The following is a 24550-nucleotide window of genomic DNA, read 5'->3' on the forward strand; positions in this document are numbered from 1 at the left end:
CTCTCTGCTTTCTGTTAGAGAGCCAATCCTCCACCCACGCCAGAATATTACCCCCAATCCCGTGATTTTTTTATCTTGAACAATAATCTTGTGTGGCACCTTGTCAAATGCCTTTTGGAAGTCTAAATACACTACGTCCACTGGTTCCCCTTTATCCACCCTGTATGTTACTTCCTCAAAAAACTCAAGCAAATTTGTCAAACATGACTTCCCCTTCATGAAACCATGCTGAGTTTGTCCTATTAAATTATGTTTATCCAAATGCCCCGTTACTGTCTCCTTAATAATGGACTCTAACATTTTACCAACCACAGATGTTAGGCTAACAGGTCTATAGTTTCCAGCCTTCTGCCTACTACCCTTTTTAAATAGTGGCCTTCATAGCGAGAGGATTCGAGTACAGGAGCAAGGAAGTCTTGCTGCAGTTGTACAGGGCCTTGGTGAGACCACACCTTGAGTATTGTGTGCGGTTTTGGTCGCCTTATCTGAGGAAGGATGTTCTTGCTATGGAGAGAGTGCAGCGAAGATTCACCAGACTGATATCTGGGATGGCAGGCATGATGTATGAGGAGAGATTGGGTCGATTAGGCTTATATTCGCTAGAGTTTAGAAGGATGAGAGGGGATCTCATTGAAACTTATAAAATTCTAACAGGACTAGACAGACTAGATGCAGGATGTTCCCGATGGCGGGGGAGTCCAGAACCAGGGGTCACAGTCTAAGGATAAGGGGTAAGCCATTTAGGACTGAGATGAGGAGGAATTGCCATGATCTCATTAAATGGTGGAGCGGGCTCGAGGGGCCGAATGGCCTACTCCTGCTCCTATCTTCTATGTTTCTACTCTCTCCCTCTGCTTCCTCTCCTCTCTCATGCTTGGATCCAGTTAACCTCACACTGTTTGTCCTGAATACTGCAATCGGTCTTGACTCCCTATTTGCCACACCATGGGGGATAAACTAGTTTAATACATTTTCAAATAAAATTGCCAGGCAACTACTTTTATATTGTAGTCTTAACTACATAGTTACAGGGCACTGACCAATAAATGGCAAGATAAAACTTGCTGTATGAATAGACAAAAGTCCGTTCTTTTTATTTTGTACCATCAGTCCCAAGGCATGATTCAGAATGGTGAACTTGTATAAATAACACTGGATCAAGATTTACAGAATGCAATGGTCACATATCGGGTGAAGCTTTTAAAAAGGAAAGTGAGTATTGGCAATTCCCGTTTGTATCTGGGGGTTGAATGAACGATGGATCTCTAAATTTAAAAAAAGTCTACTACTGGAATTGAGTCAAATGCTACCACAATACTAGACATAAATAAATAACTTCAAAAGAACAACAGCTTATTTTAAAGCACAGAATAAATCCTACTTCTAGCGACAAGTTTAAAAAAATTCTACTGTATCAACTCTTCCAATAGATAGCTGAAGAGTTTGTCCCATAATCCTCTATAGGCCAAGATCTTGATCACAACTATTTCATTCTGACAGCTCTGCTAATTCTTAAACATGTATTGAAATCAATGCTAATAAAAATTACAATTAAATCAGGTGCAGGGGGAAAACCTAACAAAACCAGGAAAAGGGTGATCAGAAAAAGAAAATTTTAAAAGCAAAATACATTTTCCAGTGATAGAAATAACCTCAGGAAAATGGCACATGTGCAATTTTATTAGATCACAGATTTTCCCCACTGGAACACACAGTATAAATGGTTGATGTAAATAAATAGTTTATAAGTTAAGGGAAGTAGTATACATAGATCTTTAAAAAAAAAAAATCAAAAACCACTGACATAGATACACAGAGCCATGAACCATAACATGTGAAGCAATCACAATGAATATGAAGTTAAACTTTGTAGCTAATTGCAACAAGTTCTCATACTAATTATCTATAAGAGACTTAGATGCATAATTAATTTGCTTCTAAAAATGTCTACATTGCAAAGTTTCCAATAAGCATTAGCGAACTCACCTGTACATCTGAAACAGAGGTCTGTGTGAACTTGTGAGTACTATGGTCATCCTTGATCCATGTGTCTAAAACAAGAGACTTTCGCACTTTCTTGAAAGGAGCCGTGTGCTGTGATTTGTTGGGGGTGGGGGAGGAGAACAGGAGTAAAGATGAAAATCAGGAAATTACAAATCAGTCAGAATAGCCATTCAGGCTACAAGAAAAAAAACCTATATTACCACCTCTTGCTCACAGACTTTGAAGATGGGGTCCATTCCTTCTCCAAGTAATATGTCAGTACCAGTCTCCTTCTTTAAGACCTCTCGAATATCCTCTTCTAAGTGTGCAAGTGACTGAGGCTAGGTAGACAAAGGAGTAATTACATTTTCTTCATTTAAACAGATGGTGAATGTTTAAACTGGTCGAACTGCTTGGAACTATTATTGTTTAAAAATGCTTTAAAATCTCCTTTAGATGTTAAAATTCATTGGTTCCTTTACAAGTCTATAATTTGTAGAAGAGTCAAGAATTAATTTCTCAAGTTTTAACAATTTCCAGCTATAGGAGGTGCACATGCACGTCCTCAAAAAGCAACATATTTTTAAAACATCTGAGACTCCATAGAATTGTTGTTAAAGAGATAATCTGGAAAGGAGCCAAACTAAAAAATTGACAGGAAGATAGTTAATAGATAATGTATGCAAAGGCAGATAAATAAATCAGAAAGTACCAACTAACAGATGAAAACAAAACAGCAAACATTACACTGGCCAAGTCATGTCTAGGCCGTTTTCTGTAAACCATCTTTTCAAATTCTAATTTATACTATACAATATGGTATTTTTTCTTCATATAAAACAAATTTAGTAATACTATGTATTTTTGTGCTGCCATATCTTGACATGGTTGCTGGGTTGATATTGTTGGTGCTGCCTTCCGTTGGAGGACAGTATCATTGGACAGTCTGATGGATAGTAAGACCCAGCTGTTTACATAAGGGTGCTTCATAAAGTGAGATAACAATGGAAAGCAGGATGGAACAAAAAAGGAAGCGAAAGACCTCAAGACAGACAGATACATGCTGAACAACCAAGCCAACAAGCGCTGATCTACAATACTGCACTTACCACCATTCTAAGAGGCCCATATTTCTTTTCTTGGGCAGCAAGTGCATTCTTGAAAGGGGTAGGTGTCCTTGGTGTGCTGTCTAAAACCGTTCGTCTTATAGTGGGGGTCCTAAAACTACAAGACATAAATTTCAGTGTTAAATATGAAATAAAACTCATCAGGATATTTGAAAAGCTAAAATATGGATGAAAAGAACAGTTTCTAATCAGTTTAATTACAATAGGTGAGACCAAGTTAGATAAAACTGAAGAAGAAAACATTTGCTTTTGAAGCGATGGAATGGAAAAGGAGAAAATGAGTTATGTACTGAAGTGTATTTCCATGTAACCACTCAAGAGCAAAGAAAATTCAGCTTGGTTAATTTAGATTTTTGCATCACATTTTCTGAAAAAGCCGAGTATAGTCCCCCATGATACCAAACTAATAAACTCATGTTGACAGGAGTGGGAGCTGCACAGACAGGAATACGTTTTCTATGCATAATGAACGATGTGTTAATTCAGTCAAGATCAAGAGTGGCATAAATATGTTTATTCAGATACTAGCTGATCTCCCCAAGGAGCTGCTCATGAATAGTTCTTTTGAAAATAAAATAGTTACTAGACTATTTACTATCCATGCAATGTACTATTGCATTGACCACCTGCATGTACTACACAATTCCATTAGTTTATAATCTATTAATGATTTGAAGGAAATAGTGAACCCACCCTCACAATTTATATTGTATTTATGGCCCAGGTAGCACATTTTTGAAGAGATTTTGCAACCCAAGAAAAATCAATTAAAACTACTCAGTGATTTAACAATAACTTGCATTTATGTAACTGCTTTAATATAGAAAAATGTCCCAAAGAGCTTCAGGAGGTATAGCCAGACAAAAATGGACAATAAGACAAAGGAAATAATGGCTCGGATTTTGCGGGAGAAATAACGATGAAGCCATCAGCGCTCACCTTTATTAAAGAGTAAATTGGACAGCATCTTGCGGCGACCGCACACGCGCAGTCAAACACAGAAATCAGGAAGTTGCGGTCCGAGTTGTCTGCTCTTCCAAAAGCTTCGCTATACCGGTATCTGGCCGATAGTTGGCATTGAAATACATGGAAGAGCGTGAAGTTGCAGTACTACTTGCATGATAGATACCCACTGCCAGAAAAAGCTAGGACATGTCCATTCCAGTGCAAGTTATTTTTTTTTAATGGCGTGAGAAGTCTTAATTACTGCCAAACAACCTCTCTGGCACTGAAAATTAACTTTTACAAGTATCGAGCCTCATTCCGTCACATTTTAATTATTGTTGGAGATTTAAAAAAAATTAACGTTTTCTTTCTTTCGCTCATCTCTTTTGCTTAATCCCATCTTTCTTTTCCTCTCTCTATTTTGCTTTCGGTACATGATTTAGCACTGAATTAACTATTCTAATTTACACTTCCTGATTCAGACTGCACACCTCATTGAGAATTCTTCAATCTGATTGGTTAAGGAGATAGTTACTTGCTCTTTTCACTCCGATCCCTGTAGGAGGGGTCCGTGCTGAAATGGATGTCTAATCACCGCAAGTTCCAGTGCAAAAGCCCATAGAAAGTCAGTGAGCCAGTGTAAGCGAAATGAACGGCTGCCGCTGTTCGCTCGCCACTGATCGCAAATTCCAGGCCAATTAAGAGATGACCAAAAGCTCGGTCAAAGGGTTTTAAGGAGAGCCTTAAAAGGAGGAGAGGAAGGTGGAGAAGCAGAAGGTTTAGAGGGAACTCCAGAGAGTAGGGCCTAGATGGCTGAAGGCACTGCCGCCAATGGTGCTGCAAAGCGAGGGGAGTGCACAAAAGGTCAAAGTCAGAGGAATGGAGAGTTTGAGGCGGGGGGGGAGAAAGAATGTATGTTGTAGGGCTGGAGGGGGTTACAGAGATAGGGAGGACCAAGGCCATGAAGTGATTTAAACAGGAAATTAGAATGTTATATTTGAGGCATTGGGGGAAACTGGAAGCCAATGTAGGTCAGCGAGGGCAGGAGTGAGTGATGATGTGAAGTGCCTTGGGTCATTTCACTACACGAAAGATGCTATATAAATGCAAGTTGTTGTTGTTATTGAGTAGGACATGATACAGGCAGCAGAATTTTGGATGAGCTGAAGATTACAGAGGGTGAACAATGGGAGGCCAGACTGGAGAGCATTGGAACAGTCGTATCTGGAGGTGACAAAGGTGTAGCCGCGCTGAGGCGGGGCGGAGGATGTTACCAAGGTGCAAGTAGGCAGATTTTATGATGCGAGTATTTGGGATTGGAAGCTCAGCTTGTGGTCAAATAGGATGCCAAGACTGCAAACAGTCTGGTTCAGCCTGAAACAACAGCCAGGGTGGAGGATGGAATCGGTGGCAAGGGCCAAAGACGATGGGGGAGAAATTGAGTATAGCCCCGTTTGGGGCGCCAGCCTCGCCAGGGCGCTAAAACTAGCGCCCCGGAAGCATTCGCGGCCGCCCACGGGAAATTGAGTGGTAGAGCCCCAAAGGGAAGCGTGGTGCTACTGGAGGCGCCCCGCATCCCTTTTGGGGCGCTGCGACTGAATATCGTGGCGCAACGTGCCGCAGCGCCACACGCTGCGGCACGTCGCGCTGCGGTATTGCAGGCCTTCCTCCCCTTCTTAAAGGGGAGGGGCCTTGTGCAGCGCAATCTGGGGCCCAGCTGGGCCCCCCCGAGGATCGGGAGTGCAGGCAAAAGAGCCCGGCACCGAAGAGAAGTGCCGGGCTCTTGGATTGCAGCCGGCACTCCGCGGGGGGGAGGGGGGTTCAGGAGGCCGGGGACAGGAGCGCAGGCAGGTGCTGGCAGGCGGCCAACAATAAAAATGGCCGCCCCGCACCGCTCCTTTAATTTGCGCCTCCCCAGCCGCAGGTAGGCCCCTCTAAACCGGTCAGACATAGTGTCCGGCAGTAAATCAGGGGGCGCTGCCAAATATCGCGGCCGGGGCGTCAGCGGGGCACTGCGCACACCGATGACGTCATCGGTAACGGCGCAGCGCTAACGGTTAGCGCCACCACTAACGTCCCGCGGAATTTAGCGGGAGGCGTGGACAGTGCTGCGCCCGGGCGCCAGTTGGCTTGCGACCCACTTAGCGCCCTCTTAAGGCGCTAACGGGTGGCGCAACCTACTGAATTTCTCCCCCGATAACTTTAGTCTTCCTAATGTAGTCTTCCTAATGTTTAACTGAATGAAATTGCGGCTCATCCAAAACCAATATCAGACAAGCGGAGGATCGAGTGGTTGAGAGGTAGGCCTGGGCGTTGTTAGTATGCATGTTGAAGCTGACCCCATGTTTGCGGATGAGGACGCCAAGGGGAAGATTTTTGATGAGGGAAGCGAGAAGGACAAATCCTTGGGGGCCTCCAGGAGGTAATAGTATAGGGGTGGCAGGAGAAGCCATTTCTGGAGATTCTCTGGCTATCAGATATGTAAAAGTGGAACCAAACGAGGGCAATCGCAAGAGCCGGACAACAGAGGAAAGGCGTTACAGGACGATGGTGTGCACGAACATGTCAAAGGCTACAGATAGGTCAAGGAGGATGGGGAGGGAAAATGCTCCAGTCCCAACCACAATTGTAATTTTGATCAAGGCCGTTTCAGTGCTGTGACAGGGAAGGAACTTAATCAACATGATGTAACTTAACCATTACAAGAAATTACATCACAATAAGTAGTTGCCCAGGGCCAATTACAGATGAAAGTTTTCAGTCACATTTTCCCCATGGACTTATCACAACATTCAAAACCAAAGACGTGCAGTTCCCACAAAAACAATGAGCCACTAGTGTATCAAGATTCCCTTTGAAGAATCTCATTGGTCAGTGGTAGATTAGCCTATACTAAGGAGTGTAATGGTGCAATATTTTTTGTCATCTGAATTGACAGGAGACAATGGGAATCCTATATATTTCTCCAGTATGCAATTTACTAATTTAGGAATCAATTGTTAGACATGGGCTGTGCTGACTTTGTGTGGCAATGAATAAAGATGCAGTTTTCAGTTCGTATGAGACTGTCTGCTTACCTAAACTGTCATCAAGCCATTTACACAAGAGAAACAAAAGCGTTAGGAAAACCAGCACCCCCTCCATCATAGCAGATAATGTAAGGTTCCACGGCAGTTAATTATTTCTCTTAAAAGCATAATTAGACTTCCTAATGACACAAGAAAGCTTTTTCTATGTTGTTGGTATTTTTCCCATCTCTCTGCAGAACACAATACTTTAAATGACCAATACAAAACAAAAAAAAACACGATATTGTCCTTGTATAAGAACTTGGTTAGGCCTCATCTAGAATAGTGTCCAGTTATGGTCCCCTCACATGGTGGATGAATATAGAGGCCCTAGAAACGATTCAGAGGAGGGCCATTACATTTATACCTAGGGCGCGATCTTGCCAGCCCTGGAGAGGCAGGTATGGAGGCAGGACTGCCAGGAAAATGGCAGAATTTGGGGGTGTGCTAACCTGCCTCCGTGCCATCTTGCCAGGAGGCGGGTAGCCATCCCGCGCTGGGTCGCCATCCCGCGCTGGGTCCAGTCTCCTTGGAGGCGGGAAGGGGATTAGCGCCACTTATCTGCCTGTTAACAGGCAGATAAGAGGATTATTCCCTATTTTACCCACAAAAGTGCTGGCTTCCCGAGGCTCCGAACCCCGCCAGGGTCACCAAGGCGAGTAGTGGGTCTGCGGAGGTCGGAGGGGTCTAAAAGTGTGCTATGGAGATGAATGATGAGTGCAAGTGTGGAGAGGTGAGTGGAAAGTGTTAGAAAAAGTGTACTTAACTTTGTTTCTTCCTGCAGGCTTCAATCGTTGGGTATGCGGAGAGCCTCGCACCTCCGCGGCAGAGATGACAGATGGCCGTTGCATTCTCCAATGCAACAACCATCTAATTTCTGCAAGAGAAGTTTGATGAGTCTTGAATACAAGGACTCATCAAACAACAGAGAATGTCAGAGTTTGACAGCTTCACAGGGCTGTCAAACGATGACAATTCATCTGTCAAAAATTTGACAGATGAAATGTCATACGCCGACGTTCTCTGTAACCGGCTTTCCCTTAATTGGCCTGCTAAGCCTGCAGGGCGGGCTTAACAAGGTCAATCAAGGGAAAATAGCGTGGGTTGGCCACAAATCAGGAGGCAGGACATCGACCCTCCAAGCAGCAGTCCCGCCTCCAATGCACCCCCATTGGCAAAATCACACCCCTAGTTTAAAGGCCCTTAGTGACCATGATAGGCTTACAGAGCTGGGCTATATACGGAAAAGTGCAGACAGAGGAGATTTGATTGAGCTCTTTAAAATAATGAAAGGATTATATTTGATTCATGCAGATATGTTACTTGAGTTAGATAGGTTAGGGAGGAACAGTAGACAGAAGTACAAATTATGCAATCATAGAACTAGGTTAGCTGTCAGGAGGTTTTTATTTCCAGAGTCATCAACCTTTGGAGCAGAGAAGATCAAGAGGAGATTTAATAGAGGTGTTCAAAATCATGAAGTGTTTTTAATAGAGTAAATTACATACAATTTGCAGCACAGAAACAGACCATTCAGCCCAACTGGTCTTATGCGGTGTTTATGCTCCACACGCGCCTCCTCCTACCCTACTTCATCTAAACCCATCAACATATCCTTCTGTTCCTTTCTCCCCCATGTACTTATCTAGCTGCCCCTTAAATGCATTGATGTTATTCGCCTCAGTTACTCCCTGTGGTAGCAATTTCCTCAATCTAACCACTCTCTGGGTAAAGAAGTTTCTCCATAATTCCTTATTGTACTTATTAGTGACCATCTTATATTTATGACCCCTAGTTTTGGACACCCCATGAGTGGAAATATCTTCTCTACTTCTACCCTATCAAACCCCTTTATAATTTGAGACACCTCTATTCGGTCACCCCTCAACCTTCTCTTTTCTCGAGAAAAAGAGCCCCAGCCTGTTCAATTTTCCCGATGGTTATAACTCCTGAATTCTGGTATTGTAAATCTTTTTTGCACCTTCTCCAGTACCTCTATATCCTTTTATAATATGGAGACCAGAACTGTGCACTGTACTCCAAGTGTGGTCTAATCAATGTTCTATACAAGTTTAACGGTAGTATGGTGGTTATGTTATTGGACTAGTAACCCAGAGGCCTGGACTAATAATCCAGAGATGCCACCATGGCAGCGGGGGAATTTAAATTCAGTCAATTAAATAAATCTGGAATAAAAAGCTAGTATTAGTAATGGTGACCATAATACTACCAGATTGTTGTAAAAACCCATCTGGTTCACAAATATCCTTTAGGGAAGGAAATATGCAGTTCTTACCTGGTCTGGCCTATGTGACTCCAGACACACAGCAATGCAGTTGACTCATAACTGCCTAGCAAGCCACTCAGTTGTAACAAACCGCTACAAGAAACAAAAATAATAAAACTGGACAGACCACATGGCATCGACCTCGGCACACCCAGCCCAGTCGACCCTGCAAGTCCTCCTCACCAACATCTGGGGACTTGTGCCAAAATTGGGAGAGCTGTCCCACAGACTAGTCAAGCAACAGCCTGACATAGTCATACTCACAGAATCATACCTTTCAGCCAATGTCCCAGACACCACCTTCACCATCCCTGGGTATGTCCTGTCCCAGCAGCAGGACAGACCCACCAGAGGTGGTGGCACAGTGGTATACAGTCGGGAGGAAGTGGCCCTGGGGGGTCCTCAACATTGACTCCCAACCTCATCAGGTCAAATATGGGCAAGGAAACCTCCTGCTGATTACCACCTACCGCCCTCCCTCAGCTGATGAAATCAGTACTCTGCCATGTTGAACACCACTTGGAAGAAGCGCCGACTTCAATGTCCACCACCAAGAGTGGCTCCATAACACCACTACTGAGCGAGCTGGCAGAGTCCTGAAGGACATAGCTGCCAGACTGGGCCTGTGGCGAGAGAAAAACCTACTTGACCTCATCCTCACCAATCTACCTGTCGCAGATGCATCTGTCCTTGACAGTATTGGTAGGAGAGACCACCACACAGTCCTTGTGAAGACGAAGTCCCGTCTTCACACCGAGGACACCCTCCATTGTGTTGTGTGGCACTATCACCATGCTAAATGGGATAGATTCAGAACAGATCTAGCAGCTCAAAACTGGGCATTCATGAGGTGCTGTGGGCCATCAGCAGCAGCAGAATTGTATTCCACCACAATCTGTAACCTCATGGCCCAGCATATCCCTCACTCTACCATCATCATCAAGCTAGGCAACCAACCCTGGTTTAATGAGGAGTGTAGAAGAGCATGCCAGGAGCAGCACCAGACATACCTATAAATGAGGTGCCAACCTGGGAAAGATGCAACACAGGACTACATGCATGCTACACAACGGAAGCAGCATGCTATAAGACAGAGTTAAGCAATCCCACAACCAACAGATTAGATCAAAGCTCTGCAGTCCTGCCACATCAGTCTTAAATGGTGATGGACGGGAGGAGTCGTCTCCATGAACATCCCCATCCTCAATGAGGCGAAGCCCAGCATGCAAGTGCAAAAGAAAAGGCTGAAGCATTTGCAACCATCTTCAGCCAGAAGTGCCGAGTGGGTGATCCATCTCTGCCTCCTCCTGAGGTCCCCACCATCACAGAAGCTAGTCTTCAGCCAATTCGGTTCACTACACATGATATCAAGAAAAGACTGAGTGCATTGGATACAGCAAAAGCTATGGGCCCCAACAACATCCTGGCTGTCATGCTGAAGACTTGTGCTCCAGAATTAGCCATGCCTCTAGCTAAGCTGTTCCAGTACAGCTACAATACTGGTATCTACCTGACAATGTGGAAAACTGCACAGGTATGTCCTGTCCACAAAAAACAGGACAAATCCAATCCAGCCAATTACCGCCCATAAGTCTAATCTCAATCATTGGCAAAGTGATGGAAGATGTTGTCGACAGTGCTATCAAGCAGCACTTACTCACCAATAACCTGCTCACCGATGCTCAGTTTGGGTTCTGCCAGGACCACTCGGCTCCAGACCTCATTACAGCCTTGGTCCAAACATGGACAAAAGAGCTGAATTCCAGAGGTGAGGAGAGAGTGACTGCCCTTGACATCAAGGCAGCAATTGAACGAATGTGGCATCAAGGATCCCTAGTAAAATTGAAGTCAATGGGAATCAGGGGAAAACTCTCCACTGGCTGGATTCATACCTAGCACAAAGGAAGATGGTTGTGGTTGTTGGAGGCCAATCATCTAAACCCAAGAAATTTCTTCACTCAGAGGGTTGTCAATATTCTGAATTCTCTAGCCCAGAGAGCTGTGGATGCCGAGTCGTTGAGTTTATTCAAGGCTGAGATCGATAGATTTTCGGAATCAAAGGAAATCAAGCGATATGGGGATCGAGCGGGAAAGTGGTTTTGAGGTTGAAGATCAGCCATGATCTTATTGAATGGCGGAGCAGGCTCGAGGGGCCGTATGGGCTACTCCTGCTCTTATTTCAAATCAAATCAAATCAAATCAACTTTTATTGTCATTGTTAGTGCACAAGTGCAGTACAACGAAATGTAGGCTTGCGGCTCCCGAGAGTGTACAATTTGGATTAGGACACTTAAACATTTCAACATACATTTGTACATATATATTAGCAAAAATATGACCATAATAAAGTGCATCGGCAGATGTGCAGGCTTTAGTGTTTATTTGTGGAGTTCAGTAGGATGACAGCCCTGGGAAAGAAGCTGTTCCTAAATCTGGTCGTACAGGTGCGAATGCATCTGTAGCGTCTTCCAGATGGTAGGAGGGCGAACAGACTGTGGCTGGGGTGGGTAGGGTCTTTGATGATGGACCGTGCCCTCCGTAGGCAGCGTTTCTGATATATATGTTCTATGGTCGGTAGCCGGGTGCCGGTAATGCGTTGGGCAGTTTTGACTACCCGCTGCAGGGCTTTCCGGTCATGGGAGCTACAGCTGCCGTACCATACCGTGATACAGTTTGTCAGGATGCTCTCTATAGTGCAGCGGTAGAAGTTAGAGAGGATCAGGGGTGACAGATTACATCCCTTCAGCCTCCTCAAGAAATATAGGCGCTGCTGGGCCTTCTTCACCAGAGAGGAGGTGTTGAGGGACCAGGAGAGGTCTTCCGTGATGTGGACTCCGAGGAACTTAAAGCTGGCCACCCTTTCCACCTCCGCCCCATTGATGTGGATGGGGGTGTGACTTCCACCTTTGGACTTCCTGAAGTCCACGATTATTTCCTTTGTTTTCTTGGTGTTAAGGGCCAGGTTGTTGTCGGCGCACCACTTCACGAGATGCTGGACCTCCTCCCCGTATGCTCGTATGTTCTAAGACATTGCTGCAGGAGTTCCTCAGGGCAGTGTCCTAGGCGCAACCATCTTCAGCTGCTTCATCAATGACCTTCCCTCCATCATAAGATCAGAAGTGGGGATGTTCGCTGATGATTGTACAGTGTTCAGTTACATTCGCAACTCCTCAGACAATGAAGCAGTCCATGCCCGCATGCAAGACCTGGACAACATTCAGGCTTGGGCAGATAAGTGGCAAGTAACAGTCATTGCCTGGCACTTGTTAGAGATATTCGCGCCACACAAGAGAGCGTTTAACCACCGCCCCTTGACATTCAACGGCATTACCATCGCCGAATTCTCCAACATCAACATCCTGGGGTTCACCATTGACCAGAAACTTAACTGGACCAGTCAGATAAATACTGTGGCTACAACAGCAGGTTAGAGGCTGGGTATTCTGCAGCGAGTGTCTCACCTCTCGACTCCTCAAAGTCTTTCCACCATCTACAAGGCACACGTCAGGAGTGTAATGGAATACTGTCCACTAGCCTGGATGAGTACTGTTCCAACAACACTGAAGCTGGACACCATCCAGGATAAAGCAGCCCACTTGATTGACATGCCACCCACCACCTTAAACATTCACTCCCTCCACCACCGGTGCACCATCTACAAGATGCACTGCAGCAACTTGCCAAGGATTCTTCGACAGCACCTCCCAAACTCATGACCTCTACCACCTAGAAGGACAAGGGCAGCAGGCGCATGGGAACACCATCACCTCCAAGTCACACACCATCCTGACTTGGAAATATATTACCATTCCTTCATCGTTGCTGGGTCAAAATCCTGGAACTCCCTCCCTAACAGTACCTTCTCCACACGGACTGCAGCAGTTCAAGGTGGCGGCTCACCACCACCACCACCTTCTTAAGGGCAATTAGGGATGGGCAATAAATGCTGGCCTTGCCAGCAATACCCACTTCCCAGGAATGAATTTAAAAAAAAACATACCTCTCTGCTTTTCAATTCTATTCCTCTAGAATGAACCCCAGTACTTTGTTTGCATTTCTTATGACCATGTTAACCTGCGTTGCTACTGTTAAGGTTCAGGCCATCAGAATACTATGGCACCAAGAATACAGTCTGAACTCCAGCTTCAGGTTTAACTCTGAACTACTAACATCAGACTAGTCAATTAAAGGAAGATCCTGGTCCATCCTTTTTTTTGGAAACTAGCCCAAGATTTCTAGAAATACTTTCATTTAATCCTACAAGACCTAGATTGCAAGACAGATTCAGATGGGAAGGTCTTTTGACCCATCTTAGCTCATCCATGCTGACAGATCCTAGTTTCCCAAATATGGAATCCAACTGTTGCATAAATGATTCATTGCCTCCACTATATTAACTGAAAGTCCATTGGTCAGTCTTTACATGAAGAAGGACTTTCTAGGTCTGAAATGTGCCTCTTATAAAAGGAGAAACTGTTTCCAGTGGCAGAAGGGTGGGTAACTAGAGGACACAGATTTAAGGTAACTGACAAAAGTACCAGAGGCATGATGAGAATTTATTTTTTGTTACACACAGCGAGTTGTCATGATCTCTAATGCAATGCCTGAAAGGGTGATGGAAGCAGATTCAATAATAACTTTCGAAAGGGAATTGGATAAGTACTTGAAGGGGCAAAAATTGCATGTCTATGGGAAATGAGCAGGGGAAAGGGACTAATTGGATTGCTCTTTCAAAGAGCTGGCACAGGCATGATGGGCTGAATGGCCTCTTTCTGTGCGGTATCATTCTATGATTCTATCTAGGGCCCAAAAATTATCAATTGCCACTTGGAGCATGCCCAGTGCTTGTGGATGGCCTATGTTCTCCTCCCATTAGTGGGATTGCAGCAGGGTGGTCCCAATGCCCACCAATGTGAAATAGCTGCTAACCCATTACAATTTCTTCTCAGAACCCTCATTAGCAATGCAGGTGGCTTGGAGGCCAGACAACTGCCCTTCATTGGCTTACCACCAGCAGAAGGGAGGGAAACAAGACTTCTGGTGCAGTCTTTAAAAAAAAAACTGTAGCCAGTTAAAGGGCAACATCACGTTTCAGCAAAATGGCATAAGGAGCAGCAACCTCAGGGGCGTTAGCAGTTGGAAAGACCCCAGATTTTCCAATACATTTGTGGAAGTGGTGCTGGCAGAACCATCTGATGGGCACCGAGGGCAGGAAGCCCCCAGAGAGAATGGTGTAGGCTGTCTGAAGGAAGGTCGCAAAGGCAGTCAGTGCAATCTCCACTACTCGAAGAACTGCCACATTATGCAGAGGGAGGTTCTGGTGCTAACACCCATCTTCTACCACTCGAAGTTTCATTCACCTCTCTACCAATCATACTTTTTCTCTGAGCACCTAGGTGTCAGCAAAACTCACTTCTGCAAACAGCAACATCTCCAAACACTCAAACACCTCCTTTACTCAAAACCACTCTCAACTCACTTTGCCCACAAGGACTTCTACTATTCTTCAAACACAATTAATTTAAAAGAGGGACAAGACACCTTCACCTCTCATCATGGCATGCATGATCTCATATGGGAGGAGTTCAAGTAATTCACAGGCCTGTTACTTTTTCATCTCTCCCTTCAGAAGAGTAAAATAGCATACAACTACAGGAAACTTTCTGGTATCCGGCACAGACGGGACCGAGCTGGTGCCGGTCTATCAACAATGTCGGAGAATCGAGCGCTATAGTTAAAACATACGGAGCTCCAACAAACCCTGTTGCTTAGCAACAGCTTCAAAACAATCAGCACAGCTTGCAAGCGTCTCTGTAGCTTAGCGACAGCTTCAGTTAGACGCTTGCACAGCCAGAAATGAGTTTTAAAAAAAGTAACTAAAAAGTAAAAAAAGTTCTCTGAACCGACTCCTGAATTTTGCCGGTTAACCGACATTTCCGGTTATTTAGTGGCCGGTTAATCGAAAGTTTCCTGTAGCACCACACAATGAGAACCGGGGAAAGACAACTATCAACAAAAAAACAACCACAAGAGGAAGCACCAGACTCAAACAGAAAATGCTGGAAATGCTCAGCAGGTCGGCAGCATCTGTGGAGAGAGAAACAGAGTTAACGTTTCAGGTCGATGACCCTTCGTCAGAACTGAAACGTTAACTCCGTTTCTCTCTCCACAGATGCTGCCTGACCTGCTAAGTATTTCCAGCATTTTCTGTTTTTATTTCAGATTTCCAGCATCCGCAGTATTTTGCTTTTGTTTCAATAAGTAGACATGCAGGAGAGCCTGTATGAGGGGGCGAGCTGGTAAGAGAAGTTGGTAAAGGCTGGGTGGGGTTCAGCATGTATAGTTTCAGCTTAATGTGCTTCTGCAAAGTATTGCAATACCCTACACTCACTCAATGTTTCTTCAAAAGAAAATGTCACCATGTGCATAGCTAGCTCTTCTATCTTTCAAATCATACGGAATGCCTTGGCGGAAGAGGCCAGCCACCCCATGACTGACCAGGCACTTTCAGATCCACTGCAGTTGCCACATCCTCACCAGCTCTATCTTGGCATCTCACCTGCGCAATCACCAGCACAAAGACACCTACTCACAAGGAATTAGGAAGGTCGTCAATGGGCGGATCACAGAGTACCTGGGAGTGGAAGAGAGGGAGTGTGCCAGTCCTCCACGAAGGAGGGAGATACGACTGCCCTGAGCTGAAAAATATACAGAGCCAGTCTTCAAAAGAGCAATGATTCAAGAGCTTCAGCCTTACGTGCAGACAGTGGAAATAGTTCCTACGCATATAGTTCAGATGATGGATAAATGTGAAAAGTCCATTATTTGAATCTGCAACACTCTGCAGGAAGTTTCTCATGACTCTGGAGACTGGGACAGCCCAGAAGTTTTCTGAAGCATCAAGATGCCAGGAAGAGCCTCTAAGGACGTTGGTGGCTTCTGGAGTTGCAGCCACCAATGCTTCAATAGATGCCTTGCCTGAATGCCATACTTGCACAGGCTGCCAATTGGAGCCATTTGGTCTGTAACACCTCCGAACCTGCGCATAAGACCAGTGGACTGCAAGGAGTGGGTGAAGATGTTACTAACTCTCCAGAAAGCTGCAATGGAACCCACTTCTTCTTTCACATGTAGGAGCTTCAGACACGGGCCTGGCACCCCTTGCTACTGCAAGTACCAGGTTGCCAAAAGCTACCCCCAAGAAGAAATTCATCTCAGTTCTCCAAGATTCCATGGGTGTCATCCAGCTACCACCGTTCAACCTCATTTCACTCAGAGAGCACTTTGTAGGAGTAGATTAAAAACTAGAGCGAGTAATTTAGCTGGCACAAAAGGTAATTATGGTTTTAAGTAGTAGCTGTAGAGAGGGAGAATATATTTTGTTGGTATTTCCTCATGAATTTTGTTTAAAGACAGCTTGATCATATAGAGTTAAAAGTGTACTCAAATGATCTTGCAACTTTTGGGTGTTGGATCATGGCAAGGGAAATGTAGACTTCTGTCTTATGAAGGACCATGGCAAAGTATTGAAAAGAGAGGGGGGGGGGTATGGGGGCAGGGAGAACAGGCAGGTGTGAAGTGACTTTATTTGGTGCATCAACCTTTATTTATTGAAAGATATGGGCTATCAGTTGTGCTACCCTTGCTCTGGCAGCTGGCTATCCTGTTCCACTTCCTCCCTTTCTTGTGCACCCTCCTGTGGGGATGCACAAGACCGGCCTTCTTGCTCTGTAATCCCTGGTGAGTTAATGTTTACATGCAGGAAGAGATACCTTTGGTGATACCCGATTCCAAGAGTCCCCAGCCTAGCCTCTTCTGTGTCTTCATCCTCTCCTCCTTTTCCAAATCAAAATAAAGGCATTCCTATTGAGAAATCCATGTCTACAGCGCAAAGCAATACTTTGAGTAGAGCGTTGTAAAGTAGTAGCGAAATTTCTGAGTCAACCCCAAAGTACTAAAAGATCACCAAACATCCTTCAATAGTAGCACACAAAACAGTCTCCTCAGTGTGGTGTCCACCTCAGGGATAGCTTGCAGCAGCTCTTATCGCTACTGATAGTGGTGATAATTATTTATAGCAGAAATGGAGAGGAATGGGACACAAGGTTTACCCATGCCCATCTGTTTAAATATGGCAGAGTGGGCTTGTGGTAGGCCTTAAAGGAACTGGTGATTTTTTTTGTGAAGGGGAATGCAGGTACTGTTTTTTTGTGGCAGATTTGAGGCAGTAGGCTTGAAGACTACATTTAACTGTTTACCGCTCCAAATCCACATCAACAGGTAGTGACTCAGGAGAACCCAGGCCTATACCTTCTGTTGGGGGTGGGAAGAGAAAACAGGTAATTTTTATATTTACAATTAAACTTTTGGTGATCTGAATTTGAATCTACTTGCCAATAGATTAAAAAAGAGAAAATTCAGAGTCGAGATAAAGTCAAACAGTCCATCATGCCATCCCCATCCAGAGTCTATATATGATTATATGAAATGCTTTTACAGAACCACATCATAGAAACAGATTCCTTAAATATCACTCATACGTCCAAGTGCTGTATCGTTAGTAATCTGAAGACCACTTAGTGTGAACGTGAGCTTTTGTAAAAGGCTGTTTGATGTAGAGATTGGGGAAAAACATAATATTGAACAAAATCTTTCAGAAGTAATTCTTTCCAAATATTACTCGTGTGTCTGAAGGAGGGAAGAACTATAACTACTCACCCTGCATTTTCTTTTTGCACTCTAGGCGTTTGATCTTTCCGCAGCGGAGTTGTGACGAGAACTTTTTGCCCGCAGACTGGAGTTGAAGTAAGTGCTGGGTTATCAAGGTTCAGATGATCATTGCCAGAGCAGATATTAAAAAACTGGGGTTGCAGGGGAGGAAATAAAATGTAAAAGCTGTAATACTGAAGTTTTGTGATTTTCTAGTATTTACAAATAACTGGGTTTATACCATAATACTTTAGCAAGACAATTATAACAAAAGGACAGAAAAAGAAAAACTGTACGTGCTGGAAATCAGAAATAAAAAAACAGAAATGCTGGAATTACACAGCAAGTTTGTTGGGTTCATTATCTAGTTTAAACATTTCATCACAACTGTTTCCAACACAAGGTCTGCATCTGAAATGTCAACCTAACTGTACTCTTTCCACATGCTGACATACCTGTGGTAATGCCAGAACTTCTGCTTTTTAATTACAATAAAATCACCTTTCGGATGAGAAAAGGCTATCTAGCCTCTCAGCTTCTTGAATTAATGTTGTTGTCTATCCCTGCACCATAATGTATAATCAGACTCCTTCACTTTCAAAAGCCACAAACCCATCTCCATCTTAAGCTCCGGCTGTTACAATATTCATCCAGTTCCTTTTGAATGATTCTAAAGATCAAATACTTACTGCACTAGACAGCAGCCTATTAACTGCATGAGATTTTTCCTACTTATTTGGCTAGTGGTTTCCTAATCTTAAAACCTGTCTTGTACAATCCTTAGTTGTTTGAAAAAGAGTTAGACCTACTTTAAATATGCTACATTTACATTTTTTCTTTGCTAAACTATTTCTAAACAGAAAATTTGAACAATCCTAAAAACTAAATCACAATAATTATAAATGTAAACAGTGATGTCTGTTTATTAAAATGGTTCTGCGAGTTCTACCTGAGAAGGAGAAAAAGGCAGTGTTTTTACTGGAGTACTTTTCGGGCTCGTAGTGCTGTTGTCCGTGAAGGAAATACTGTTACAGTCACTGGATGGAGATGGGCCAAGCCGAAGTCTCCTTTTCCTCCTCAAAATGGTTGGTGGTGTGCTGAACTTGGCAACGATAGGGGACGTTATAGGAATGAGCTCACCCTGCCCACTGCTATTACTGCAAGTACTTCTGCTCAGATCTGAAATGGCATGGCCATCAAAGCGATAACCTATTCCACCTCTGTGCTGCAATCGTTCAAATTTAGCTGGAGTCTGTTTAGCAGGTGTTTTCTCATTAACTTCAGAGAAGTCGAAGTTAGTTAGTTCATTCCACACTACAGAATCCTGGGGAAAAGGAAAAAAAACACCAGTTAGTTATACTCAAACTACAAAATCTATAGTAAAGGGTATAATTTTAATTCAAATGTAGATCCAGCATTGTGGTCACCAAACAACAGTGCAGGATACAAGATCTTTTTATTTAGCATTCTTAAAAACCTACAAACTTTTTAGATCACACAAGTCCTTCCATTAGTTGATAATAAATGGAGAGAAGGAAGGTTGTTGCAGTTTGAATACAAGTAGATTGATGTCATCATATTCTATTGTTATGGTTACAGCAGTTGTTTAGTTCTACATATTATTGAAGATTCAGGACTGTTGGTGATAAAATACAGTAAAATTAAAGCCAGAATACCAGAATTCAGAGTCTTCAGGTTCCATATACAATGTTACACACAATAACGCCTTCAAAAAGAAAAATACAAGCACAAGTAAGCATACTTAATCATTTTTTTAAAAAAAGGTGTCAAATATTTAACTCTAGTTTAATTTGTAAGAAAAGTAACAAGATTACACCTGTATTAGAAACATTTCCACAATGGTCAGGTCACCTTCTTTAATTAAAAAAGTGCCTCTCACACTCTCATTGGTTCAATTTATATTTCAGTTTGTCGCACACTTTTCTCACACTGGGGTCAATTGTAGTCTTCCAGCATAAAACTGGCAAGAGGTGGGCAGAGCAAGAGAAACAGCTGCCCAGACGAGCCATTGGGATGGGGGAGTGATTTCATTTCTCAGGTTGCTCCTCATTTTCATGCGGTAGGCGAGCTTGCAGCACTAAAATCACGTCCCATAAGCAGCTCACCAATTAGGTGGTGGGAAATCAGGCACTGCTGCAGGTTCTTAACATTTCGCAGCAGCTTAAAGGGCAGATGGCTTTTTGTGGCCAAACCAGGGAAGCAACACTGTAGAGATGTCAGAAGATGTCTGAAATCAAGAAGAATTCTAGCTGAGATACTGGTGGAACAAGTTTGATAGAGGAAGGAGTTCCTCTTCCCCTCGTATGGTGAGTGGGTAATGGGTAATGCCGAGAGGTGGCACAACATGTGAATGTGAGCAGAATTTTATCCAGGACTTGGTTACTGTGCAGAAGGGTCTGTGATCTCACCAAGAGTATTAAGGCAAAACTCCCCATCACATTTCATTCTTTCTGCACAGCCCTGCAGGCTCCCACCTTTGTCTCAGTGCAATCAACCCTCCCCTTCCCCACTTCTCGGGGTTTTCCATAAGTCAGGAGGGAAGAAATCACCGAAGCCCAGAAATTCGGGTCGGGGGCTTCCCACGGGTGCAAGCCCCCGATCTGCACTTACCTTACGCGCCAGCCGTTGAGCTGTAGGGCCCCGTGGAATTCCGATCCGGGGCCTGGTCCAGCTGCCGGCGCGCAGTGCTTGCGTATCCCAGGGGCGCAGTTAGTTCGATGCGTCCCCTGGGATCACGTGGGCCATGGGCAGCCAATCGGAGCAGGGAATTCTCCATTCATAAGTCTGACAGGAAGTGCTGTCAAGACTTATAAATACTACGGCCCCAAAATAGCACTAAATCTTCAAATAAATTTTGAAAAAACACATTTTTTAAATAAACTATAAATTACGTGAAATAACTATTTTAAACAATAATTTAAATTTTTGAAAAAAATAATTTTATATTCTAACAGGGCTAAAAATAAACTTACCTTGCTTTAAAGTATTTAAAAATAATAAACCTGTGGAAAAAATGTTTTAATTTTAATTAATTCACCACTTACCTTGTAAAAAGCAGGCATTACGCCGGTTTTATATTTCTAAATTCTGCAGGCTTACCCTCCCGGAGAAACCTGTAAAAAAAAACTTAAGTTCGATGCGCACGCGCAGCCTCCCCCGCGCACGCGTTCGACCTCTGAACCTCTTCGTTCAGAGGAACGAAAGTGCCGGTTTCCCACGTATGCGCAGTGCATGCAGGAAACCGGCACTTCCATCGGGCCTACAGGGGAGTACCCCGTGCGTACTCACCCGTGGAGACCCGAATTTCTGGGCCTGAACTTCTTTTCTTCTTCACTTAGCCCCTCAAAAGCTGCTGCTACTACTGCCCTCACAACTACCACTTCTTCTTGGCCACACTTGCTGCTTCTTACTGTCAACATGCATATTAGGAGCAGCTGAATCATAAATGGTGAGGTTGAAAGCCCTTGCCCAGTGCATATATTAACCCATGTCAGTTCTTCTTGCAAGAGAAGCTTGCGCACAACAACTAGCGTAAGAAGACCCTGGCACTCGACAAAACCTCACCCCTCCTGAAGAGGCTGCCATTGACATAACAGGAAGACATACAGCAGTCAGCATTGGTGATGATATAGCAAGGTTTGTTGGCAACTTCTAGACTGCTTTTCTTTCTTCTTAACTCTAAGTACTGTAATGCATTCACTTGACGTATGCCAAATGTTAATATTGAGCCGTCCCTGGGCATATAATCAAATTCAACCTGATCAGTGCTATTTGATTGTTCCTGGGATATTATGGAAAGGAAGAGAATTCAAGAAACTACAGATCAAGACAAAGAAAAAGATCAACCACAAGAAAAACAATCTTGAAAGCAAAGATAAAATAAAACACAATAAGAAAGTGTCTAAAAATACAGAAATTTTAAATAAAGTTTTTGAAGTAGACGGTGTAATTTTTACTGCAGTTAAACTACAAACTTACACATGGAACCACAAAAAAATATTCTACACAAGTTAAATGATTTTTGCATGATACATATGAAAATAGTAAATTAAAACAGTGTGCAAACCATTGCCAAGTACTATTATCAATTATAAGGCAGCCAAATGGATTTCATATTACTACATTTAATGATAGGAGGTGACAAACTTACTGCTTCAATGAGCTCAAATGTCTTGGCAAAATCAGGAATTGACTGTAGTGTGCTGAGGACTGAACTTTCCTCCTGTGCAAGAAAACGGCTGAGGGCAGCATGCTGTACAGGTGTGCTTGTCCCCTGGAGCTGCTCCTTGGTGCAAATTTCACTTGCCTTATCCTCCAGGCTACTCAAGGTACTGGACAAACTTTCATCACCAAAAAAACTTCTTGACCAGCTGGTGAAGTCAGTAGACTCTTGTGGCTGAACAAAACAATGAAATAAAAAGCAGCTTACTCTAAAGTAAATGTGTCTGCACTAAAGATCAGGATTCTATTTATAAATCAGAATTGTTTAGATTTTGTAGAAACGATTATTTGACGCACCATGGTCAAACCACCAAAACAGTTTCACATCAAAAGACTAACTACTCCACATTGCAGGAATTTAGGTAGAGGCATCAAGTAAATTAATACTTTACTGTTGATAAAATATTAATATTTAATACAAATCCTGTACAATCATCCTTTTAGTTACAAACATTTAGTTATAATGATCACGAAAGCCACTTAAGTAGAATTTCTACAAATATAGTTTGAATGCTACACAGTTGAACACATTAAGAAATAGTTTTAGCTTCTGAACAAATGCCTCCATGGTATTTAAAAGATGTTCCTTCTAATGTTTTCAGTCCCTAATTTTAGACATACCTGTAGAAATATTTAAGATATACTAAAAATTTTAAGGCAACAAGATATAACTCAATAATGTAATTAAAAATTTAAAGACTCAATTTTTTAACTAAAGTTCTAATTATTCTTATGGTCATTCTGAAATACATACTACAGTACTGTTAGAACTTTTCTGATTTAGGTTAGTAGTATGGTTTATTACTACAATTCTAATCTTCAAGTATATGGAGTAAAGGTTTTAATTTCCTCAGTTTGATTTGAAAACTATTTTGTGCAAAACACTAGCACTCATTTCTGAGCGATCCAATTATCAACCTTTAAGTAATACATGTTTCACAACAAACCTCCAGATGCAGCTACCAAATATAGGAGACAAAAATCATCATAAATGCTTGCAGAAGTTGTACTATATGACAAAATACTGCATAACACTAGCATGTTACACTCCTTAAGCATAAACAGCATTCCTAGTGATTGCCACAGCCTCGCCAAGGGTGCAATTGCCAACAGGAATTTTTCTCAAGTTATCCTTATTCCCATGAATGTGTGAAACATGCACCACTTGATAAATACTGCACTTTATATAGCATCTGAGGGAAGGTGCTAAGTGGCTATTTAGTTATTTACCAAAAAGCACACAGTCAGTTGCTATTCTCAGACTCAAATCATCTTCAAGAGGCTAAAAACAAATTACCTTAACCTCTAAACTTGCATTGTTCTCAGCACAGGCATATATACATGCCAAGAAATGTGATCGGAGTAATGCATACAAACGCCATGTAATCAAAATATACAATGGCTTCATAAAATATGTCAACATAAACTGTCGAGTTCAATTAAGAAAATGCACTGTTAAAAAAAATTAAGCCACTTAGACAAAAAATTTTAAAACTTTACCGAGCCACAGAATACGAATCCCAAAGACAAACCATTATTAAAACAAAAAGTTTTTAACTGCATCAAAACATAAAGATGCTATTTTTCAATGTGTACTCATTTCTAAAACACAATTCTAAAAGTTACGTTAGTGGAACCATAACATCACAATGAAAGGCTAAAATAAGAAGAAAGCATAGATGAAATAGCAAGTCTAAGATGAAAAAGGCTAAGCAATCTAAAGGTTGTGAGTGCACAGAATCCTTACAGCTCCTGCTCGTTTTCTTCTGACTTCACTCTCTGCTGACATTAGGAGGAGTTCAAGTTCCTTTATTCTTTGCTCTTTATCAGGATCGTCATCAATGTATGGTTGCTGAAATGAACATGTAACAAGAGAAAAAAAAAGAGGAAAAGAACAAAATGGAGAGTGACAGGAAGAGAGACGAAGATATGTGGTTTACTCTTTCATTCAAGTGAACGAACTATTACAAGGTTATCAATGATACAGTTTTTAAAATCTGGTGCTGTTTCCAATCATGAAGTAACACAATCAAATGAAAATGGCAGCAGAATAATTTTTGGTGTGGACATTTGCTTCATTTATAGAATAGTAGCTTCAGTGCCTCAGATATCAGTGTAATAGTAGTAGCAGCTTTGAAGCAGAATGCAAATTCTTTTTTGATCTTTCTTAAAGGAAATAAGATGACTTA

The 24550-nt window shown here is 42.8% G+C and overlaps 1 protein-coding gene across 6 annotated transcripts in view; it reads right to left on the minus strand.

Moving 5' to 3' along the window:
• mybl1 (MYB proto-oncogene like 1) overlaps window positions 1-24550 on the minus strand; it is a 119185-nt gene that overhangs the window by 21766 nt on the left and 72869 nt on the right. For 5 of the 6 annotated variants that reach the window (XM_085993082.1, XM_085993085.1, XM_085993086.1 and 2 more), the window contains 7 exons: window positions 24109-24213; window positions 22291-22536; window positions 19069-19443; window positions 18129-18271; window positions 3093-3207; window positions 2208-2324; window positions 1987-2094 (listed from right to left, as the gene is read on the minus strand). In XM_085993082.1, the coding sequence (XP_085849208.1) occupies window positions 1987-2094; window positions 2208-2324; window positions 3093-3207; window positions 18129-18271; window positions 19069-19443; window positions 22291-22536; window positions 24109-24213 (1209 nt within the window). The remainder of the gene's footprint in view (window positions 1-1986; window positions 2095-2207; window positions 2325-3092; window positions 3208-18128; window positions 18272-19068; window positions 19444-22290; window positions 22537-24108; window positions 24214-24550) is intronic. The other variant, XM_085993084.1, reaches the window with a different exon arrangement.

This window comes from Somniosus microcephalus, chromosome 7, assembly GCF_052327205.1.
Source record: "Somniosus microcephalus isolate GS21.2 chromosome 7, FLI_Smic_1.0, whole genome shotgun sequence".
Classification (NCBI taxonomy): Eukaryota; Metazoa; Chordata; class Chondrichthyes; order Squaliformes; family Somniosidae; genus Somniosus; species Somniosus microcephalus.